This window comes from Echiichthys vipera (genome assembly GCF_963691815.1).
Source record: "Echiichthys vipera genome assembly, chromosome: 18".
Taxonomy (NCBI): domain Eukaryota; kingdom Metazoa; phylum Chordata; class Actinopteri; order Perciformes; family Trachinidae; genus Echiichthys; species Echiichthys vipera.
This window is the reverse complement of record NC_139843.1, coordinates 8,955,740-8,975,784: the sequence shown is the minus strand read 5'-3', so window position 1 is coordinate 8,975,784 and position 20,045 is coordinate 8,955,740. Positions and strand designations below refer to the sequence as shown.

Genomic DNA, 20,045 nt, shown 5'->3' with positions numbered 1-20,045 from the left:
TAGGTGTGTTGTGATCAGAAAGGGGGGGGGGGGGGGGGGGTACAGAGAGAAAAGAAGAGAAAACAGCCACCATACTATCATCATCTGCTGCCACCGGTTACCTAGCAACCCCACGCTGCTGTGTGCAGGTGGCTGCTTCTTGACAACAAGGCTAGGTGGGGGTGGTTGCTGCTCCTGACCGCCAACAGCCATTTGCTGTGCCACCCTGAGCACTGCTGTGCTGAGACATGACCCACAACCCCTGGTTAAGACAGGCAGCCAGTCAAACAGGAAGAGGCCGTGTGTGGGTGGAGGAACATACCCACGGAGGGGCGAGTGAGGTCATAATATGTGGCCTGTGAATTGTGTGAAGGGCTAGGTTCTGATAGCCGGTTCCAGGATGGCAAAATAGCGGAATATGCTAACAAGTGTAATTATTGTATCTTTTAATAGCAAAAAGCAATTTGCAAAACATTAAGGCCACAGGCATCTCATAATAAATCATTACTGAATGCCCATTTTCGATGTTTGAGCGGGTAAACATTTATTATATTAGCTAGGGCTAAATTTTCTAAGTAACTTGCCCGAAGGCCAAACTAGAACTGTGCTGTTGTCAGGCTGATGTGCCCTCTACAATTTTGCATCTGTCCTCGGCCAAAGATAATAAAGAAAAAACCTTTGACATCACTTATACAGTTCAGCAAGACCAACAGAGTGCTGGGTTTTCTCTAGTGAAATGATCTCATTGAATTTCAGTTCACTTTCATGCATATATAAATCATTTAAGCTTATCCACTTAATAGCTATAGTTTGGGACTTTTTGTAGCTTGATAAAAAGGTGTGCAAAAGTAAGTAAGATGGACCAACTTTAGTTACTTATGAATGGCTTTGATAAGAGAATTCTATTCTGTTTCCATATTCTTCAAAATGACATCAAACCTTAACCCTACTCATGTGCAATGCTTGCAATCATGTGTGCAATAAGTGTTCGTGTGGAGGCACAAGTTGCAAAGGCAAAGTGAGATTTGCATGAAAATCCGGACACAACAGGAATGCACTTGCATGGATGTGGCAACAAATGAATAGGGACCCACACACAACCTTGGCAGGCTGCCATAATCTTGACTGTGGAGTAATGGAGAAGTTTGGCATAATGCACAGATGTGCCGTTGGGTCAAACAACACTTTGTTTTCCTTGCTGGAGTTTCCTCCCTTTTCATATGGCACTCTGCCAGAGCTTGTACTTTTGGTTTACTGAGGCTGAATTACTCATTTACTTCTTTCCTCCCTCTTACACACACACACATACACACAAAACCTGCCATAAACACACACAAACCCTTCATCTGCCTGTGACAGCGCGAGGTCACTGCATGAGTTGTAGTGGTTGAATAGAGAGGGTACAGCGGGTGAGTGGGGGGTGGGTAGAAGCACCCTTTGTTGGCAGCCTCCTCCGTCCTTCCCTCCCTTCACTTCCCCAAAAGTAACACACAAAGACCACTTGTCCTGCACTGCCAGTGCCCCACCCCTGTCACCACCCGACTGCCCGCCACACCAATCCATCCCCTGCCAAGAAAATGAGCGCACGCCTGTTTTAAATGGTACCCTCTGTGTGCATGGGCAGGCCTGGCCCACACTCCACCATGGGACAAAAGCGGGTGTCAACATCATCCACGGCACAACCATGCTAGACCTCCCCTCCCTCTCTCTTTTTCCCGCTCTTTTATTCTTTGCCGTTGCCCCGAGCTACAGAGCGCGCTCAGAGCCCAAGACCGCAAAGGAAGCAAAAAAATGCAAAGCCAAGTGCAGCAGCACAGGACTGGCAAACCTCAATAGGACTACACGTTAGACTCGCCTACCTTACTGACCACACACCCACCCACACACACACACACACACCTACTCTCCTTCTCCCCTCCTCTCTGCCACACTCCCCCCACCTCTCCCCCATCCACCTACCTCCCTCCCATCTCCCACATGCCAGACTTTATTAGACATCTAGAAAAGAAAACAGGAAACATGCTGCTTGCCTGGAAAATGTTGTCTCCACATTCTTCAGCTTAAAAACTACGCATCGCAGCAAAAACAGAAGATGATTGAGGTGAGTGGAGAGGGGAAAAAAGAGCAAAAAATACAAAAAGGGGAAGTAGAAGACCCTCTGCAATAATCCAAGGAGGGTACCCCCTCCTCTCTCTCTCTTCTCCTCCTCCTCCTCCTCCACTACTTCAACCCCCCCGCCCCCCTCCCCTGGAGTGGCTCCTCTTGGTCTGGCCCTGTTGGTGAGGGGAAGGGGTTTTAGCGTAGCGATCTCTCACTAAGCCCCCGGCTGCATCATCTTCAGTCCATGCCTTTGAGGGCTGAGAGAAAAGCACCACACACCAGCGGCGTCCGTATGTGCAAACACACACACTCACACACAGCGATGTGCAGGCTGGTGATCAGATGGTAGCGGGTTGGAGAAGGTGGGGGGGTGACGCTTTTGTCCTTTTTTTTTTTAATCTTCCAGGAAGAAAAGGCTGCGGTCGGGGAGCACGGTGGCTGGAAACTCTCTCGGCTGCTTCCTCTGCTGTCAGCTGCGCAACATCCATTCACTGTGGGTCTCTCTCTATGGCTGTCTCTCTTTAGCTCTTTTTTTCCACCCTTTGTCTTAGCTGATAATAAACCAGGAGGGGCAGAAAAAAGATCTTGCGGCAGAAAAAATATTCTGTCTAAATCAAGTGCCAGCTCAAACATGCAGAACTGAGCTCTCTGGGCTCGCACAATTTACTCCCCGGCTGCGTTCACTTCATAGAATGTGCACATACAACACACTCGAGAAAAATCCCTCCTCCCTTTTTCCCTCCTCCCCCTTCTTCTTCTTCTCCCCTTTTTATGTTTTATTTCTGATCTGGACTCCAGTGTTTTAAGAATGCCTGCCCCCTCCCCCCCCTCTCTCTCGCTCTCCCTGTTTCACACACACACTTGCTTTCATTTGCTCCCAGCTTCACCTCCCTCACCCTCTCGATTATTTGGTTTCCTCCTCTGCTTTTCTACTTTCATATAGACCTCAACACCCCCCCCCCCCCCACACACAATCACACACACAAACACACCCCACCCACACCCCAGCATTTTGCGGGTTACCGGGAAGAGATTGGAATGGTGACATACACACTCACACTCCCCTCCCTTGCTCTGAATATGTAAAACACACACCAAAATACACACACACACACACACACACACACACACTTTAAACCAGAGGAACAATACAACATTCAAACGACTCCAGCAATAACATTACAGCTGTGGAGTTGGCTGTTTTTTGCACCATCAGGAAAGTCATCGGAGCCGAGTATGTTAAGTTCACAGTTTGGTCCCTGGAGGGAAGAGGAGGGAGGGGGGCAAACTGACAGATCGCTCTGCTGGATGACTGCGAGGACGAGTGGCTGAAAAACCCCTGTTTAGAATAACAATGTAACCGGAGCCTCCCTGCATTTCTGCAGCATGGCCAGAGCATGGCGACGCACATACACATATATACACACATATGCACACACCTCACCGGCTGCATGACAAGCGCGACTAATAGACAAAGAGCCCGGCACAGTCACACGCCAGAACCGATTATCACTGACGGTAGAGTGGAAAGGTGGAACGGCCCAAGCAGTATCAGCTCACTAGGGTGGGTGGATGTGTTTATCCCGGTGTGAAGCTTTTTTTTGTGCAGAATAATTGTGTATCCACTTAAAGTGTTTTTACGTGTGTGTGTGTGTCTGTGTGTTTAGGTGACTATCAGAACTGTCGTTTCTCAGCGGTGAGAGCTCAACGAGCAGAGACACGGCACGTCAGCCGAGCCGCCGTCTGTAGCAATGACACATCTGAGGGAGTGTGACCATCAAAGGCAGCAGCCCCCACTTCCTGCCAGCCGGCCAGACACACACAGACATACACACTCTTGATGGAGTGGGGGGATATGACTGCCCCTCTGATCTTTCTCTCTTCAATAACATTAGAGGATGTGCAAGAGGAGGGGGGCGCTGACTGACAGCAATATGTTAATATATAATGTGGCAGATCATAGCTTCTTGAAAGAGAGCTATTCTGCGAGGTAGGGGATATTTTAAGAAGAAGAAGAAGAAGAAGGAGGGCGTATCAAAGAACGCAGCAGAGGTTTTGTGAATGGCCACTCATTACTGCAAACTGCACAGGTCAAGAGGTCAAACAGTCTTGAGGTCCTGGAGAAGCAGTTAAAGATCAGCCCACTGCTGCTCGGTTCACAGGTATTGTTGAGGTTCAGTCCGTCTAGGATTTCTGGTTTTTTTTGGGTCCAAATTGACTGCATTTTAACTCTTTTTTTTTTTTTTTTTAATCAATATTGTAACCATTTTAACGTTAGCTTACTTAACTTACAAAAGAGTACATGCCGTAAGTCTCAGTGAAAGTAAAAAGATCTTGAAGAATCTTAGATGCTTCCCTTTTCAAATAGCTCGGCAGGAGTCCAAACACACTTCTCTTTAGCTTTTCTTCACCCAAATCTAGACTATTCCCAGTTTCATATAAATATTGCAGCGAGCAGGTTGCCAAGCAAAACAGTTATCTCAATTTTCATTCTGATGCTACAGTATATTTACTCAGCATCAACGTGAAAAATGTTTAACACAGTATATTTTATGTAAATAATACATAACTCGAGGGCCTCCTCCCTTTTCATAACCAGGCAGACACTCTAATGAAATAGATCCACATCCACCAGCAGTTATTCTGCAGGTTACGTGTTGTACGAAACTTCAAAGCACATCTACGGACCTATTTTGTTTTGCCCTTTCTTCCCTTTTGCCATTTCTCGGCTTTGTTTAACCTCAGTGTTCGATAAAATAAATGATTAGTTTGTGGTATTAGACAGTTTTTCGAACTTTTTAAATGGGCAATCAAAAGAGTGTGTTGAGCATGATGAATAGCTTTATGGCATGTGCTGCCTGAAAAGAAAGGGGGCCTTATTGAGACGATCTATGGCGCATAGTTTAAATATCATGGTACAAGTGCATTTAGGGCGTGTCCAACTCCACTTTTGCTAGTTACATATATTCTGGGAGCAGAGGATGGCACTCTGGGAAAAGGGGTTGTATTTTGCCTCTTCATTAATCATGGGTCTGTTTTGGGCGTAACATGTATGAAACCAATCAAAGTGTCATCTCCCATTCCTGTTAAAAGCAAGGTGTGCCTGTGTGTGTGTGTGTGTGTGTGTTGATGTGCTGATGTGCTGTTCTGATGCCATCTGAATCCAATTGTACAGTTAAATCATCCACCCACAACCCACCTGATAATTATTTTCACTCCCTCTCTAGGCTGTTGCTTTTTAAATTCTGTATTGTATTGATGTGAGTGTTTTCTTTAATGATTTACTTTAGGATCTTTAATGATTTACTTCAGGATCAGCACAGCACAGTAAAGTCACTGCAGCCAATATCCCAAGACATGTTTATATATATATATGAATATATATCTATATATATATATATATATATATATATATATACACACTTTACTTTATCATCATTTGGCGTATTAAAAAGAGGTTCTGGATATTTGTGCATCAACGCGCAGCATCGCTTCAGTTTGTTCTGGACATTTTAGTCGGCATCTGAAAACATGAAAAAATGCTAAATCTTTCAAATATCATTAAGGACTGGTAGAATTTGTGTTCATTCTTCTCAAGTTTGCAAATTCCTAAAGGAACTTGCTCCCAGAATATCTGCTTGGGATCTCTCCAGCAGGAGCCACTGGCTGACAAACAGAAGCTGATGAATCCAGAAGTTCAGGTCTCAGTGGAAAAGGTAGCTGTACAGAGGGGATGGTTACATGCAGCCACAGGCGTGGTGCAAACAAACAGCTATATGCTCCTGATTTCAGCAGTTGACGTGCATGTTGTTACATGTTTGGAGGGGGCGAGTAAACACTAATGAGAACAGATTGGCACAGCAGGTCCCCCCCACACACACACACTTCCTCTTTCAGATGTAGAGCAGCCAGACTTGGGTCTAAACCTGTAGTGAAGGCTACATCTGTTCGCTCCTCAGCCTCTGTTGCCATAAAGCAAAGCCCCACCTTTGAGCACAACAATTTATGACCAGAAATAAAACTAATCAATACTTAGATCCATTATTTATTTATTCAACGTTTGAGTTGTTATTTTCTCTCCCCAAACTTTAGTGTAATTGTTTATTTGAATTTTAAAAAATGGGGAAACCCTCATTTTAAAAGTACCATTTGCAATCCAAGTTTTCTACCAGTTATCAATTTCATATATTTGTTACTTCTTGGAGTTTTTATTCATCTTTATTCTGCTCATTTGTATTTTCTCCTCTCTCATATTCTTTTACATGAAGATGTTCTTACAGTCATTGTGTGAAAAACAACCGTGATCAACCATTTCTTGAGTGCTTTGGTGTGCACAAGGACATCAAATGAATAAAAAGATAAATTAATAAATGGAAATGATGAGCTTCTACTCTAACAGATTCAGGTTTATCAGCAAAAAGAAAACATTTTTTCCTGAGATACATGCTTCTTTAAGAAAGACAATGCAGACATTTTTAAATTCAGAGTTAACTAGAGATCATCTTGCAATGGGATCAAACTATCACCACCGAACTCCTTGCTCCGATCACATCCATTTCCAAACTTGGCCTTCATTTTTAACTCAACTCCAAACCTGTATAATTTTGTGACTGTACTTGTTTGTGGAAACAATACCAGTGTATTGTTTTCGCCACTATTGCGGACTAAACTCCCATCTCCCTCGCGCTGCATGACTTATTAAGCCCTGACCTTTAGCACAGTGAGACATCAAGAGCAACGGTCACGCTCTGGAAGACCCAACAAATGGCCCGAGCCTCCTTACGATCCGTGTGGATTTACCGTTCAGAGGGAGCCCTCTTCTTTGACCAGCCTAATTATACTGTAAGCGCCCTTTTCCTGTAAGCACTGGAACTTGGCTGCCGAGAGGACGCTGGATGTAGAGGCCTGCTAAATCCCCCTAAAGCACCTAAAAGGATTTTAAGAAAGGGAATGGTAAAAGGAGCCAACCTGCCGCATGAAGATGAGGCTTCAGCTGACCACATTACGACCAGAGGTTCAGGGGTCCATTTCAGATGCTTTACGCAGGTCTGCAGGGGGTTCTGCTCAGCAGCATTGGAGCCTTAGATAAAACCCACCGCCAGCTTTTATAGTTGGCTCGTTTTGAATGTTTTAACCCTGTCTGTATGTTGTAGTGTACTACCACTGTATGTATGTATATATATATATATATATGCAGTCTTATATGCTAATGTTCTAGTAATAAAAGGGTTGGTTCACCGAAACTACAAAACACATGTTAATCTCGATCTTTTCTATATATTGCATAGTTTTGGTTTTATCTGCGTATGTTTTAAGATACCTCTCTCAGAAAGATGTTCCCAGGTTTATCTTTTTGCTCCATAAAAACATCCAAAAGTCCTCTGAGATTTTATTTGCCCTTTATGCTCACTGACACTTCTATGTAGGATTTGGGAGTAAGATGGCTGATTTTCAATGACTGGAAATTCTTGGGCTGAGAAGAGGTGCAGAGAGTGTACTATAAGCAGTTGTAGTAGTGCAGTTTTTGGTGACGTAGGTCTAATTTCCCCACAGTGAATATTTATTTAAGAGGCCCTGGTTTATCCACTGAGAGGCACCTGCCGTAGCAGCAGCAGCCAGGGTAAATAACCCCGGCAGGCATGTATGCAGACAGACACACACACACGCACACACACACACTCACACACAAGCACACACAAGAGCCCCCATCCCTTCACCAGTGGTCCAGATAACAACCCTGAGTCAACACTGCCACTCTGCTTTTGTTTTCTCTGCCTCCACTCCTCTCTTTCCCTCCCACGTTCCAATCCCTATGGAACAGCAAAGACCAGGGCTGAAAAGATGTAGGGATGACGGACAGTGAGATAGTGAAAGAGAAAGAGACAGAGAGAGTGGAGGGCTAAATTACAGCATGGGAATGCAAATGAGTGCATTTTATTTGGGGGGATCCAAAGAGGGCAAGTATGCTTTATTTTCCAGGCAGGAACAGCCCCCCTGTGGCCTCTGGATCAGTTGCAGCAACAGCAAAGGGGAGAAAAATGAAGATCCTCACTCTGGCCTTTTACTTAGGGAGGAATAAAATAAGAAATATAACAAATACAAAACCCCAACTCTCAGAGGCTGGTGCAGTCATAAAATAAAATTATATTTTGCTTTCACCCTGCTATTGCCACCACAACCGCAGCCTCCTCCTCCCATCCCTCCTTCCTGCTCCTCCCCCCACTCTGCCATAGCAGAGACACACTAAAGTTGCTGAAATATGGGCACAAATCACAGCCTGACCAAACACACCACCCCCCACCAACTCCCCCATCTGGAAAAACAGTGAGAAAGTGATTGTGTACAAGAGGGAAAGGGACGAGGACGGAGGAAGTGGGGTGAGCCAGCTGCAGGTGGTCTCCAGATGTGGTGGCTCTGGGGACGGGCCACTCTGGCGCTCTTAAGAGCGACTCAGAGCTCCCTCCTTTCCCTTTTCCTTCCATTGCTCCTCCTTCTCCCTCAGTGACAGGAGCCATCTGGCCTGGCAGAGAGAGTGGAGACGCAGCAGAGAGTCCCACCCTCCCAAGTATGGCCCCTGCGTGCCATTCAGCAGAGTGCACGAGTAAATAAAATGCATGCACACACATACACACAATAACCCCCCCCAAAAGCTGTCACATGGCTATTAACCCATCTAAGCTGTGGCCCAGCTGTGCTCAATTATGATAAATACAAGAGGGTCGTGGGGTCTTGTCAACTAGGAGTCAGCCATCAGATACTATGAGGTGTCCACTTACAGCCTTTAAAGCTCACTTTGCTAAAGAGTTACAACCATTTTCATCATCATAACCCCACGTTGCTTCATCTACTACACACTCCCACTCAGCTCATCGTCCACCTTGCTCCACAATGGCAGATGATATTTCACACTACCCCTCTGACAAAGCAGACCCCTTCGTCACCACCCACATATCCCCAAAACCACTGTAACTGGAGGTAGCATTTTGGTCACACGATAGGACACCTGGAACACCTGACACCTCCGAGCTACACCGATGCTGTCCCACCTCCTGTATGCATTTCACTTAAGCTAAAGTGCAATTACCTGCAAGTAACAGGATGTTCTCACATAAGTGAAAAACCTTTGCAGAGCCTCAAATCCATTTCCTGGAAGACAAATCATTTGACTTGTAGTATTGCTTGGAAAATAAAATAGCTTTCCCCTCCCTCTCCAATTGTCAGTCATTACAACTCTGTTAAGAAATACTTTTGGAAAAGGTTAGCCAGTTATAGCCCTGGCTGCTTCCTGCAGGCACATTTGGTCTTTGTACGGCTCGGGAATACTCTTAAAAGGATTCCTGAGTAATTGTGTATGCTGCAGTAGAAATTAGGAATGGAGGAAAGTGGACTGTAATGACTGAAAGAGTACAAGGTAGTAGCAACATAATGGGCAATGAGAGCAACGCAGGGTTAATGCTGCTCAAATATTATTGGACAAATAAAACACTCCATGTCCTATTAGCATGTACAAAATACCAAGTAGGAGAGGAGGGACTCGCCCTTTGAGTAGTTTTTATTTATTTTATTTATTCATTATCTTAGCATCTGCACTCTGCTGGAAGAGGAGGCTCTTTAACGTCTCTGTCCTTCAGGGAAATAGCATTCAGCTCAGACAAATAAAAAGACACTTATGCCCACAAAAAGGTGGAAACAGAAATATCCTTATGTGATTAAAATGTCCTAAAGATGTGGAAAAAAAAAACCCACCCTGAAGCTTGAAGTATTTTTCTCCCCTATCCTTGCTGCCCATTTTATATGCTCTTAGGCGGGTGGTTTTCCGAGGGCGCCTGCTGTGTTTGCTGGCTAAGGGGTTGAATGAATGGCAACCAGTAGCATTGATTTGCAGCGCGGGCCACAGATCAAACCACAGGACAAAAGACCAGGCAGGAAGACAATGAAGGAACACAGTGGGCCGCATGGGAAACTAATGACAACTGGTCGATCGGGACGACCACAACCGACCACAGGCACACTCTTTCCAGGAAGGACCAGGAAAAAGGCCTAACAACACGCGACAAGAAAGTTTAGCGTACCAGCTGCCTGCTACACAACAAGGTAGCCCACTGTGGTGGTCAGAAGAACGTGTTCTTCCAAGAGAAAAATATCCAGAAGAACACAGATTACTGTTCTAGCTTTTTATTCAGATTCTATTCATCTTCTTTTTTTTCTCTCTGTCTTTTTTCTTCATCATCTCCGTCTCCCTCATCTCCAACCCCTCCTCACTGGCCACAGACCATGAAGAAAGTAAATATGTGCACGAGGTAAAGCAATCGGTTAACCTTTGAAATACCCTGGCAATGAGATCTGCCGCTCTTTACTCTTTTCAGCTGCAAAAAAAAGGAAGAGAAGAAGAAAAAACACACAAGGTTGGCCACCACTTCAGAGAGGATATTCAATATCCATGAGCTTTTTCATTTCACACTGATGAATAATTCAGGGTGACCTGCCCACCACTGAGTGAGTGAGAAAGAGGGGGAGGGAGACAAAAAAGGAGGAGTGGGGAGGTGTGCAGAGGTAGTTGTCTGTTTTAGTGGATGCAGCTGTTGCCGTTCGACATGCACAAAACCAATCTCCTCCCCAGCTGCCGTGGAGAGAGGAATAATATACGGCAGAATTGGCAACAGATAATTGGGGAGATTATATCAAAGTGCTGCCATTCTTACAACGCGAGCACACATATATAGGGGGACTACTCGTAGAATAAACATGACAATATTGACAAAGTTTCTTCTCAGAATGACATGTCATGATGAGCTCACTCACACTCACACACACTCACTTTTAATTTAAATTCCAATCAGCTTGCCTCCAGTCAACGCTGTGCAACCTGAAATAATTTTGTCAATGAATTTATTTATTTTCTAACATTATTTTTTTGGGGACATTTCAAATATAATGACGGACCGATTTTATCTGCAAATAAACACATGGAAACACAACATTTTCTGTTGAAAAGTGAACAGGGAAAAAAACTGCATAAGATTAAAAAAGTTAAACCATGTGTCAGAGCCTCAATCCAGCAACTGAGCATACCTGAAATTATCCAGAAACTTAATATAATATAATAGTATTCAGAAATTCCGAAAAACTGATATTTGTCTCGGACATGCCCCAAAAATAACTTTAAAAAATCTCTCTCCCATCGTCACAGAGAGAGAGAAAGACACTATAAACACAGTTGATTGAACAAAAACTCAAGCTGCGAACGCAAACATAACACCTTAAACCCATAAACAGCAGTACAGTAGATGGGAGAACCTAAGACTTGATGCCCACCTTCGGACCAAGGACGACACTGCTGACCCTTTGCGGAGGTCAGCTGCTACTATCAGGCACGCACACAAACACACACTCAAGCTGTCACAAACAGAGGGAGACCAGCTGTTCCTCATTCGCTCGAAGGCTCCGTTCCCTCCACGGGTTGGCTTGCTTTGCAGAAACCATTAATCCCTCTGTGAACGCAACTGATGGTTTGGAAAGATCAACCATGAGAAAACAGTGAGGGAGGGGCGAGATGGGGATGGGGCTCGACAACACTTTTTTTTCTTCCACTTCTTTTTTTCTGAGAAAAGACTACTGCAGTGGAAAAATAGATTTTCCTGGCCATATTTCCCCGGGGATACAAACAATACGGAGGCCGAGTGGAGATGAAGCAGCAGATAGTTCATGTAACATTTACCAGGTTCTCTGGAAACTGGAGACATGACCGAAAGACTGCGCACAGATAAGCGTTTGAGAATCTAGAGGTGAAGAGTGGCCTTTTCTACAGCGCAGTCATCACAGGAGCATAAAGTGAAGTGAGAGAATGTTTTCAATATTTTGCACTCCAGCACATCAGATTTGAAATTAAGAAATGACTCTGAGGTTAAAGTGCTGACTACCAAGTTTCATTTGAGCCAATTTGTGTGAACAGCATACAACTCAGGCCTTATTATACACAGTCCCTAAATTGTAGGACAATAAAACAGATAGCGGAGTGTGCTCAGACTAAGACATTCACGTGATTTCATTCCAACTTGTTATTTATTTTAAGACACGGCTGAAGGAAAAAAGCCACTGAAACACGCATCAGTTGGGTCAAAGATGGTAAAGACCAAATATTAAATGTGACGAGTTTAGTGAAGTTTTTGCTAACTTGTCTGAGTAGTTTCTATATCCTAAAATAAGGAAGCAATGAACGCAACCGGTTATTTTCCTACACTGTTCATATGTCAGGTGGAAACACTCAAATTAAAAGTGACACAGACTCCCACCGACACGTGATGCCTGTATAGTAGCATCCACACACAGAAACACATATCCATAGCACTCATACACACACCAACAGTCACAGATGGCCAGCAGGATTTCCCCACTCTAATGCCCAGCCTATTCCTAGACAGGTAAGCCATGAGACCCTAACCCACTACCACATCAACAACAAGTAAGGAAGGAAGGGGTCAATATACAGTACAGTCAGGAAGTATGAGGACAGTGATGAATTCTTGTTTCTGTGTTGTTTCCCCCCCCTCACTCTGCTCTTCTGCAAATGAAACACATGATCAGTTGGACTGAGGTCAAGTGACTGACTCTTCACCATAAAAACTCTTGGTTGTCTTGTATGTATTCTTAGGATCATTGTCCTGCATGCTGCATTGATCTGAAATCAGCGAAACGTGCATGGAAAGGATAAAAAGTCTGAATGTCAAGACCTTCAAACAGCCTGAGCTGTTTCATTTCAAATCCAATGTGCTAAAGTAGAGCCAAAACAATAATCATATCACTGTCCTAAAACGTTCTGACTGCACTATATATGCACAGTAAATAGTCAAGTCAAAGGAAGAGAGAGACAAATAGAGGAAATTTAAGGTCTTGTCCCAATGTCCTGCTGTCACACCCAGCCGGCCTCAGATGAAGACAAACACTTCCTGCTGCTGAGAGAGGGACATCTGTGGTCTGTGTATATGTGTGGCAGGAAAGCGGGGGGGCAGCAGCATTGTGTGTTGTCCACAAACGCACACACGTCAATATATCATAAGACATTTCTGATTTAAGGAAACATAAGCACTTTATCAAAGGGCCCTCATACAATTAAAAAGCTGAGCTGCACAAGAAGGCCGACACTACTTTGCGCCCTTAAAAAAAAGAAAAAAAAGGGCCTGTCCAGAAACAAAGTCTAAGGCCAAACTGACACACGGGATGTTTCTTTCCGACTGGCAAGGGAAAGAAGTGCACACTGAAATTAATGTCAAACACCTGAACAAAGCTGTTTGGCCAAGGACAGCGGAGAGCACATTAGGCATGCATCCTCATGGATGTCCTTCCAAATAAATCCCATTCAGGCACCCATTTGAGTAATGCACTAGAAGGTTACATAACTGTCAGCAGCACCTGTCCAGTGATGGCTTCCTGTCAAAAAGGAGAAAAAAAGGGATCTGCAACATTTTGACTAACTGCCCAAGAATGAGCGGATACAAAAGTGGCACGAACAGAACACACTTACACAGGTGAACACGTCAACTGACACATCACATATGGCTACGAGGAGCTGTTGCCAAGTTCTGATGTCTCTCCCTCCTGTAAGATACAAGCCCTGCCCCCAGGAGCATCACCGCCTCCTAATTCTCCAGCCCAGAAAAGTACAGCTGAAGATGTTCAGAGGATTATCTCCACACGAAACCACGTGCTGGCGTTTGTGGACAACATGCAAGCATCCACCTTGGTTGATCTACTGAGCATGCACACAATGCAGGGTACTAGCCAATCACGTCTCTAACTAGCGGGTTGGCTACTCTGCTTCACGTGACATTGAAGTTAGTTTTACCCACCTGTGCTGCTCTGTGGGATGCTACTGACAGACAACTCCATGGCCAATGCGATTGCTACAAGGCTCTCTCCCTACTTTGGGTGGAAGGGAACTGTTGCAACTAAGCTCGACTCAACCGTTTAATGCCATTATTAACACTACTTATGGCTTTAGCCAACCAACACAGCGCCCAGAGGAGAGGACTACACAGTAAGAGCCCTCCCACCTGCACCTTTGACATGAATATTTTAAGGAGCTACTGATTTCAATGCAGCTCACATCTCTATTTTCATAACTCTGCTTTGAGAATAAATAAGAATTTGACAATATGGAAATGTGGTTGCCTCAGTAGCTATGTGAAAATTTACACTTTGATGCAAGATGATAAAGAGAAGACTGGTTTGTATTGGAAGAACAACCAATTTATTCAGTAGGTGCAAAAGGAATAATGTGTCAACTTTTCATCAATATGCATGTTTGAACATAAAACACCATGCATGTAATAAGAGAAGCTCTTCACTGGTGTACTAAAGCCTTTGCACAAAGACGAGAAGCAATCTCTTGAGATGTGCAGTTCAGAGAGAGAGAGCGAGAGAGAGAGAAAGAGAGTAGAGAGAAATGTTTTCATTAAGTGCTCTGCAACATCTTATTATTTTCACTCAATTTTCTCTTGCTCCAAACTGCACATGGCTGCTCAAAATAAAGAGTAACAAGTGCGCTAAATAAATGTGCAACACTGTAAGCAGGGCTTCACTTTTTCCCTTTCCTTAAATGGGAAGATTATCTATCTCTGATTACCACAGAAACCTAGGTTGCCTAGCAACACACAATTAAGAAGTATGCTTTCTGATCTGCTGCACGGGCTGCCCATTATCAGATGAAGTTACTGAAGCAACAAATGTCAGCTACATGCAAATGAGTTTGTTGTGCTAAAAGTGCGTGGGGGGAGGAGGGGTGACCTTGGAAAGCAGTTTGTATTTGCATGAAGCTCAAAAAAGGGTCCCCTCCCACCGCCCCCACAACTCCTTTCCCACTCCTCTGAATTTGCACCTCGCTTCTTATTTTCCTTGACAACATGAAGGGAAGCCACTTCATAAAAGTCATTACTCTACGACAAGTGCAGCAGCCCACAGACCCATAACAGAGTCAAGCAATATGCAGGGTTACATGGCATGAAAGCAAGGTTAGAAGATTTAATTTGTCTCTAAGCTCATCAGCTCTCATCAGCAGGGACATAAATCAACTTGTTAAGGGGAGAAATCTTATTCTTTATGTATAAAATATAAGATGAGATGATTCGTGGCTGGGGAATTTACTCTCACAGTAAACTGAGCATAAAAAGCTGCCACACTACTGGTACTAACCTTGTATGAGACAAACACGTTCAGCAAAAAAAAATCTACATAATTATGTGTTCTGTTAGGACACTGAAAATGAACAATAACACATTCATAGGGATGTTTGCAGCAACATGGTTACGAGACCTTCAAAAGCGAAACATGTCTTTCATTACTGTCACTCTATAAAAATGTAAAGTGATTCTTAAGAATCGGTGAAAACAACTCTGAGCAGAAGAAATACACTTTCAAATAACTTTTTCATTTGAGCAGGTAGAGAGAAAAAAATGTCCTTTCCATGTACCTACTGTCTGAGGTGAGAACAACAGAGTTTGTTTATAAGTATAGCAAACAAACAAATAGCAGCACGGCACTGAGATGCAACCAGAATTTCAAACAGACAACAAGGTGTCTATAAAAAAAACAGTTACCTATTAATGTCTACACAACTATACATCCAATTAGTGTAATTGGATTTGAGGCAGTTAAACCCCTGATTAGGTGAGAGTGTAAAATAGAATGACAGCAATATGCATCCAGGAAACCTTTATGTACTAGAGAACAGTTGTAAATGTGTTTTTGACATTCAGTGTCTTGTAAAAGAAAAAAGGGGGTTTGGGAGTGTATTAAGAGAACAGATAGTAAGCACTATCCTGTATACCATGCACTAAGGCACCTCAAAAATGATTCTGACCACTAAAGTAAGTGAAAGAAAATGACGTAAAAAAAAAAAGTTGACCTCAATAACTGGAGTGCAGCTTATAAGAAATGTTTTAACTTGGTGATGAGACAGGATCCCCTCCGGCAAATGACACAACCCTGTTGCAATACATGTATAAATAGTTGCGTAATTTAAAAAAAGACCTCACAGAGCAAAGCTGCTTAACTTGTCAGATGCATCTTACATGCTACTCCTCCGTTCAAAAAGCCTGTCAGTCCAATTTTTGTAGTATGGCAAAAATATATCTATCATTTACAGAGTTAAATCTCACTGTGTATCTAATCTATGTCAAAAGAATGAATTACTACCAAAGCCTATAAAAAAGTATATCAATCAGCAATAACGACGGAGGAAAGGAGGTTTGAAGAAATTAGTAAGAAAGTTGAGGTTTGACATTACTTGTGTCAGGTGTGGTGGCCATGGTTGAGACTATGACAGGTGGACCAGTGCGACGTCCTACCATCTTGGTGTTGTTAAAGTTTTGCGCTTGGAGAGTGGAGGAAGAAGTTACAGGAGCATTGGTAGTCTCAGGGGCAGCATTGATCCCTTTCCGGAGTAGTTGGGGGCTGTGAAGGGGGCTTGACGCTGCTACTGGTGATGGTAGGGGAAGATTGGGGGCCCTTTTCATCAGCTCCATGGGAGAATAGGAGCCAGAGAAGGTTTTGGGTGCTGCTCCAGGGGTGCCCGGAGCTGGTGGAGGCTGTTGTCCAATGGCAGACATGGAAAGACCGGTGTGGGCACTGTACATGGAGAAGGGTCTTCCCTGAGTCACAGCATTGCTATATCCTCCAGGGCTGAGTGGGAAAGCTCCAGTTGCCAGTGGCCGTGCTGCTGGGTAGGAAGTGGTCTCCAGGAGGTGTTGGGAGGGTGCACTACTGGGTCTTCTACCAAGGAACTCTCCCATCCTGGGGGACACAGTCTGAATGGTAGTGGGAGGTTGCTGCATTAGGCTGGGGTCCATAGTCAAACCCTGGGGCTGCATGTAGAGTTCATTGCGATGGCTGAAGCTGTTGGATCGGGCACGCGTAGCCGGCCCGTTTGCCTTGCAACCAAGGACCACACGAGACAGAACACGGGCCTGGGCCAAGTTAGGGGCCACAGATCGGACATCATGGTCCTCCATCATTCCCAGCATGCCGGTGGAATCAAAGCCATGTTGCAGCAGGAGAGTGATAGTGCTCTCAGCCAAGCCTTCAGTTCGCAGGAAAGCCAAGAAGTTAGGGTCCACCATCTTCCTTGGGTCTGCAGCGCTGGGATGGTGAAGAGGCAAGCCAGAGGTCATTCCAGCTGTGGCAGCCACCATGGCTGAGCTGGGGTCATAGTTTGGGTCATAAGGCAGCCTCTGTGAGGCTACAGCTCCATAACCCCGGGGGAGAGCTCCGTCCATTCTGTGAGAAGCTGGGTCCACCACTGAACTGGTCGCAGCTGGCTGGCGGGGGTCCAGGGACAAGCTGTTAAAACTGTTGTAAGCTTGGCAAGACGGTGGCTCAGCAGCATAAATAGGAAAAGGGGGCTGAACTCCGTAGACTGCAGGAGAGGGAGAGCGGCCACCTATACGGTGGATGTCTGGGATCATCTTAGATCCTAGAGTTTCCCTGTACAAACGGCTCAGCTCATGAAGGGGAGGAGGAGGAGGTGGTGGAGGAGGTGGGGGAGGAGGTGGAGGGGGAGGAGGCATGGGGGTAGGTGTTGAAGCGGAGGGCAGCACGGAAGGTGTGGCCCTTGCCTGTCCTTGATTCCAGGTAGGCCTCCCTCCCCCAGCACTGGGCCCATAATGCGAGGCTGATCTGGTGAGCAGGTGCTGGTTATCCCTATAAAATCCAGGCTCTTCAGGTAGCTGACCAGATAAGGTAGCATCAGCCATATAGTAATCCTGAGGTGGTGCAGAGGCCTGGCCTGCCATCACTTGCCTGAGGTAGAGGCTGTTACTTAGATCGGGCACAGAGGTCTTCCTCAGTAGCTGCTGCCCATGCCGGTCCTGCTGGATCTGCCTGTATATGGAGGGCTGGAGGTTTGGATCTGTTTTTTCACTGAGATCTAGATGGTGGTGAAACCACACTCCACTGTCTCCCCCACCCAGCGGCAAAGAATTCCTTCGCCCCGCAATGGTGCCGCAGTAGTGGCAGCGATGTGCAGCCCCGTCGTTCTGACTTTCAGACCATTCAGGAACACGTTGGCCCAGAGAGCCACCAAAATGCGACTGCTCTCTAGAGTTAGGCATCAGTGAAGACAATCAAACAGACCGGTATAAAAGGGGAAAATAGAGCCGGGTATTGTGTTTCAACTCTCCAGTTACACTCACCCCCAATCAAAGGGAGGAGTGGAGAGTAGAGCAGAAAAGGTGTAGCATGAGGTACCCATTTACCTGATCTGCAGCTGAAGCCCCCACCCGCCCCCACCCCTCACTCTTAAGTTTGTGCTATCATGTAGCTCCCTGCTGCCAGCCTATATAAATAATTCAGCCCTGGAAACATTAGAATACCATGGGGAGAGAGGCACAACATGACAAACATATAGAAAGAGTATAAACACAAATGTAAACAGAAAAAAACACACCTTTAGGGGGATGCTCTACTCCAGTCTACAGCAGGGGTCATGCTTGTGCTGGGTGTCACGCTTACATTCCAAACTGTAAGCAGGGGTAAAGGAATTGGGGTAAAAACACACGCTGGACAATACAACAGAATGGAGGAGGGGACTAGACATACTAATCCAATGGGGTTGATGCACGTCATTGGCAGGGATAGTCCTCTCAGCCACAGCGTTTGCCACAAGGGGATTAGCATCCAACTAAAACCTGCTTAAATCCACTGCCCCCTCTGACATCACTTGAACCAGATAGTGTACACAGCCAGCATGCTGCTGAGGCCCGTGGATGTGGTCATGGAGTGTAAAGCTACAGTGTTTACTGTGTTTAGTGGTTACTGCTAACCCCTTCATTGGCAGCCCGCATTCCCCCTGGATGTGAATGGATCTTCCCTGAGGGACTGGCAAGGTTGGGGACTGACATGCTTGGTGTAGTGTCCCTGGAGAGAGGGGGGAGGGGGTGTGTGTAAAGGCTGGACACACAAGTACTACTGGGGGTCAGATTTAATCCAGGGGCTACAAGAAGGAGGCCAGGAGATGCCCCACTCGAACCATGGAGAATGCACAGCCTCCTCTACTGGGCAACTACAGATTCACATATAACAATACACACATACAAATACTCATACAGACAAATGCATACAAAAAAAACATGCAACCAGCATGATTCAGGAGTTGCAAAAGAAAAGGATAACTTCAAAAGCATCATATAATAAATTGTCACTCTAAGGCCATGCTATGCTTGCATTAACTCACAAAATGGATCAGCATGAACTGCACTTTTACTAATCAAATCCGATTTCCCATCACAGAGCTTGCACTTTGCTACTACATACACCAGATGTACAACAGAGCAGATGTGTCTTATCTGAGATGTTGCCAACTGAGAGATAACCGCTGGTGTTTACTTGCCATGACAAGAGCAATGTCAACAAAAAACAGCAGCAGGAGGAGAAGAAAGGGGAGCTCTGATAAGTGTGTGTGATGGGAAAAAAGCTGATAAGATGGGAGGCTGCCAGCTTTGACTTCACCTCTGAAAAGACAGACAGTATGGGATAGGACAAGGTAGGAGGGGAGGGGGGTATGATTGGACTGCACTGGACTGTGACAACTTGATGGCTGCCAGCCTGTTTCTATTCTGTGCTTTATTTCTGTTTGAAATAGCGGTGTTAAAAGGAAGAGTTTTTGTAGCAAGTCACATCATCAGCTGAGACACAGAGACAATGTGACAGAGATGGGCTGAATGTATTACTGTTTAGGAGTGACAAGAGACTTCCAATAGTCCTGTGTCTCTTTATGTTGTTCTACTACCTGTCAAGTCAGAGCGGGTAAATTCCATAACAAGTTTATTTTCATTTAAGTGATGCAATCATGATATAACATCAAATAATTAATGTTTCATTATGTTACATCTAGATTGGAGAACATTAAGTAGGTCAAAACAAAAATTAATCAGAACAGTCTCATTTTTCCTGTGGCCCTTAGCAGTCCGGTATGA

At 44.9% G+C, this 20,045-nt stretch overlaps 1 protein-coding gene across 5 annotated transcripts in view; it reads right to left on the bottom strand.

Moving 5' to 3' along the window:
• The window catches only part of ctbp2l (C-terminal binding protein 2, like), a 93,498-nt gene that overhangs the window by 22,458 nt on the left and 50,995 nt on the right, over positions 1-20,045 (bottom strand). The window contains exon 1 of one of the 5 annotated variants that reach the window (XM_083932807.1): positions 2,010-2,746. The exons of the other annotated variants lie outside the window; for them this stretch is intronic. Coding sequence (XP_083788933.1) covers positions 2,010-2,031 — 22 coding nt within the window. The 5' untranslated portion in view covers positions 2,032-2,746. Of the gene's footprint in view, positions 1-2,009; positions 2,747-20,045 lie in introns of those variants that run through there. 5 annotated transcript variants of the gene reach the window in all.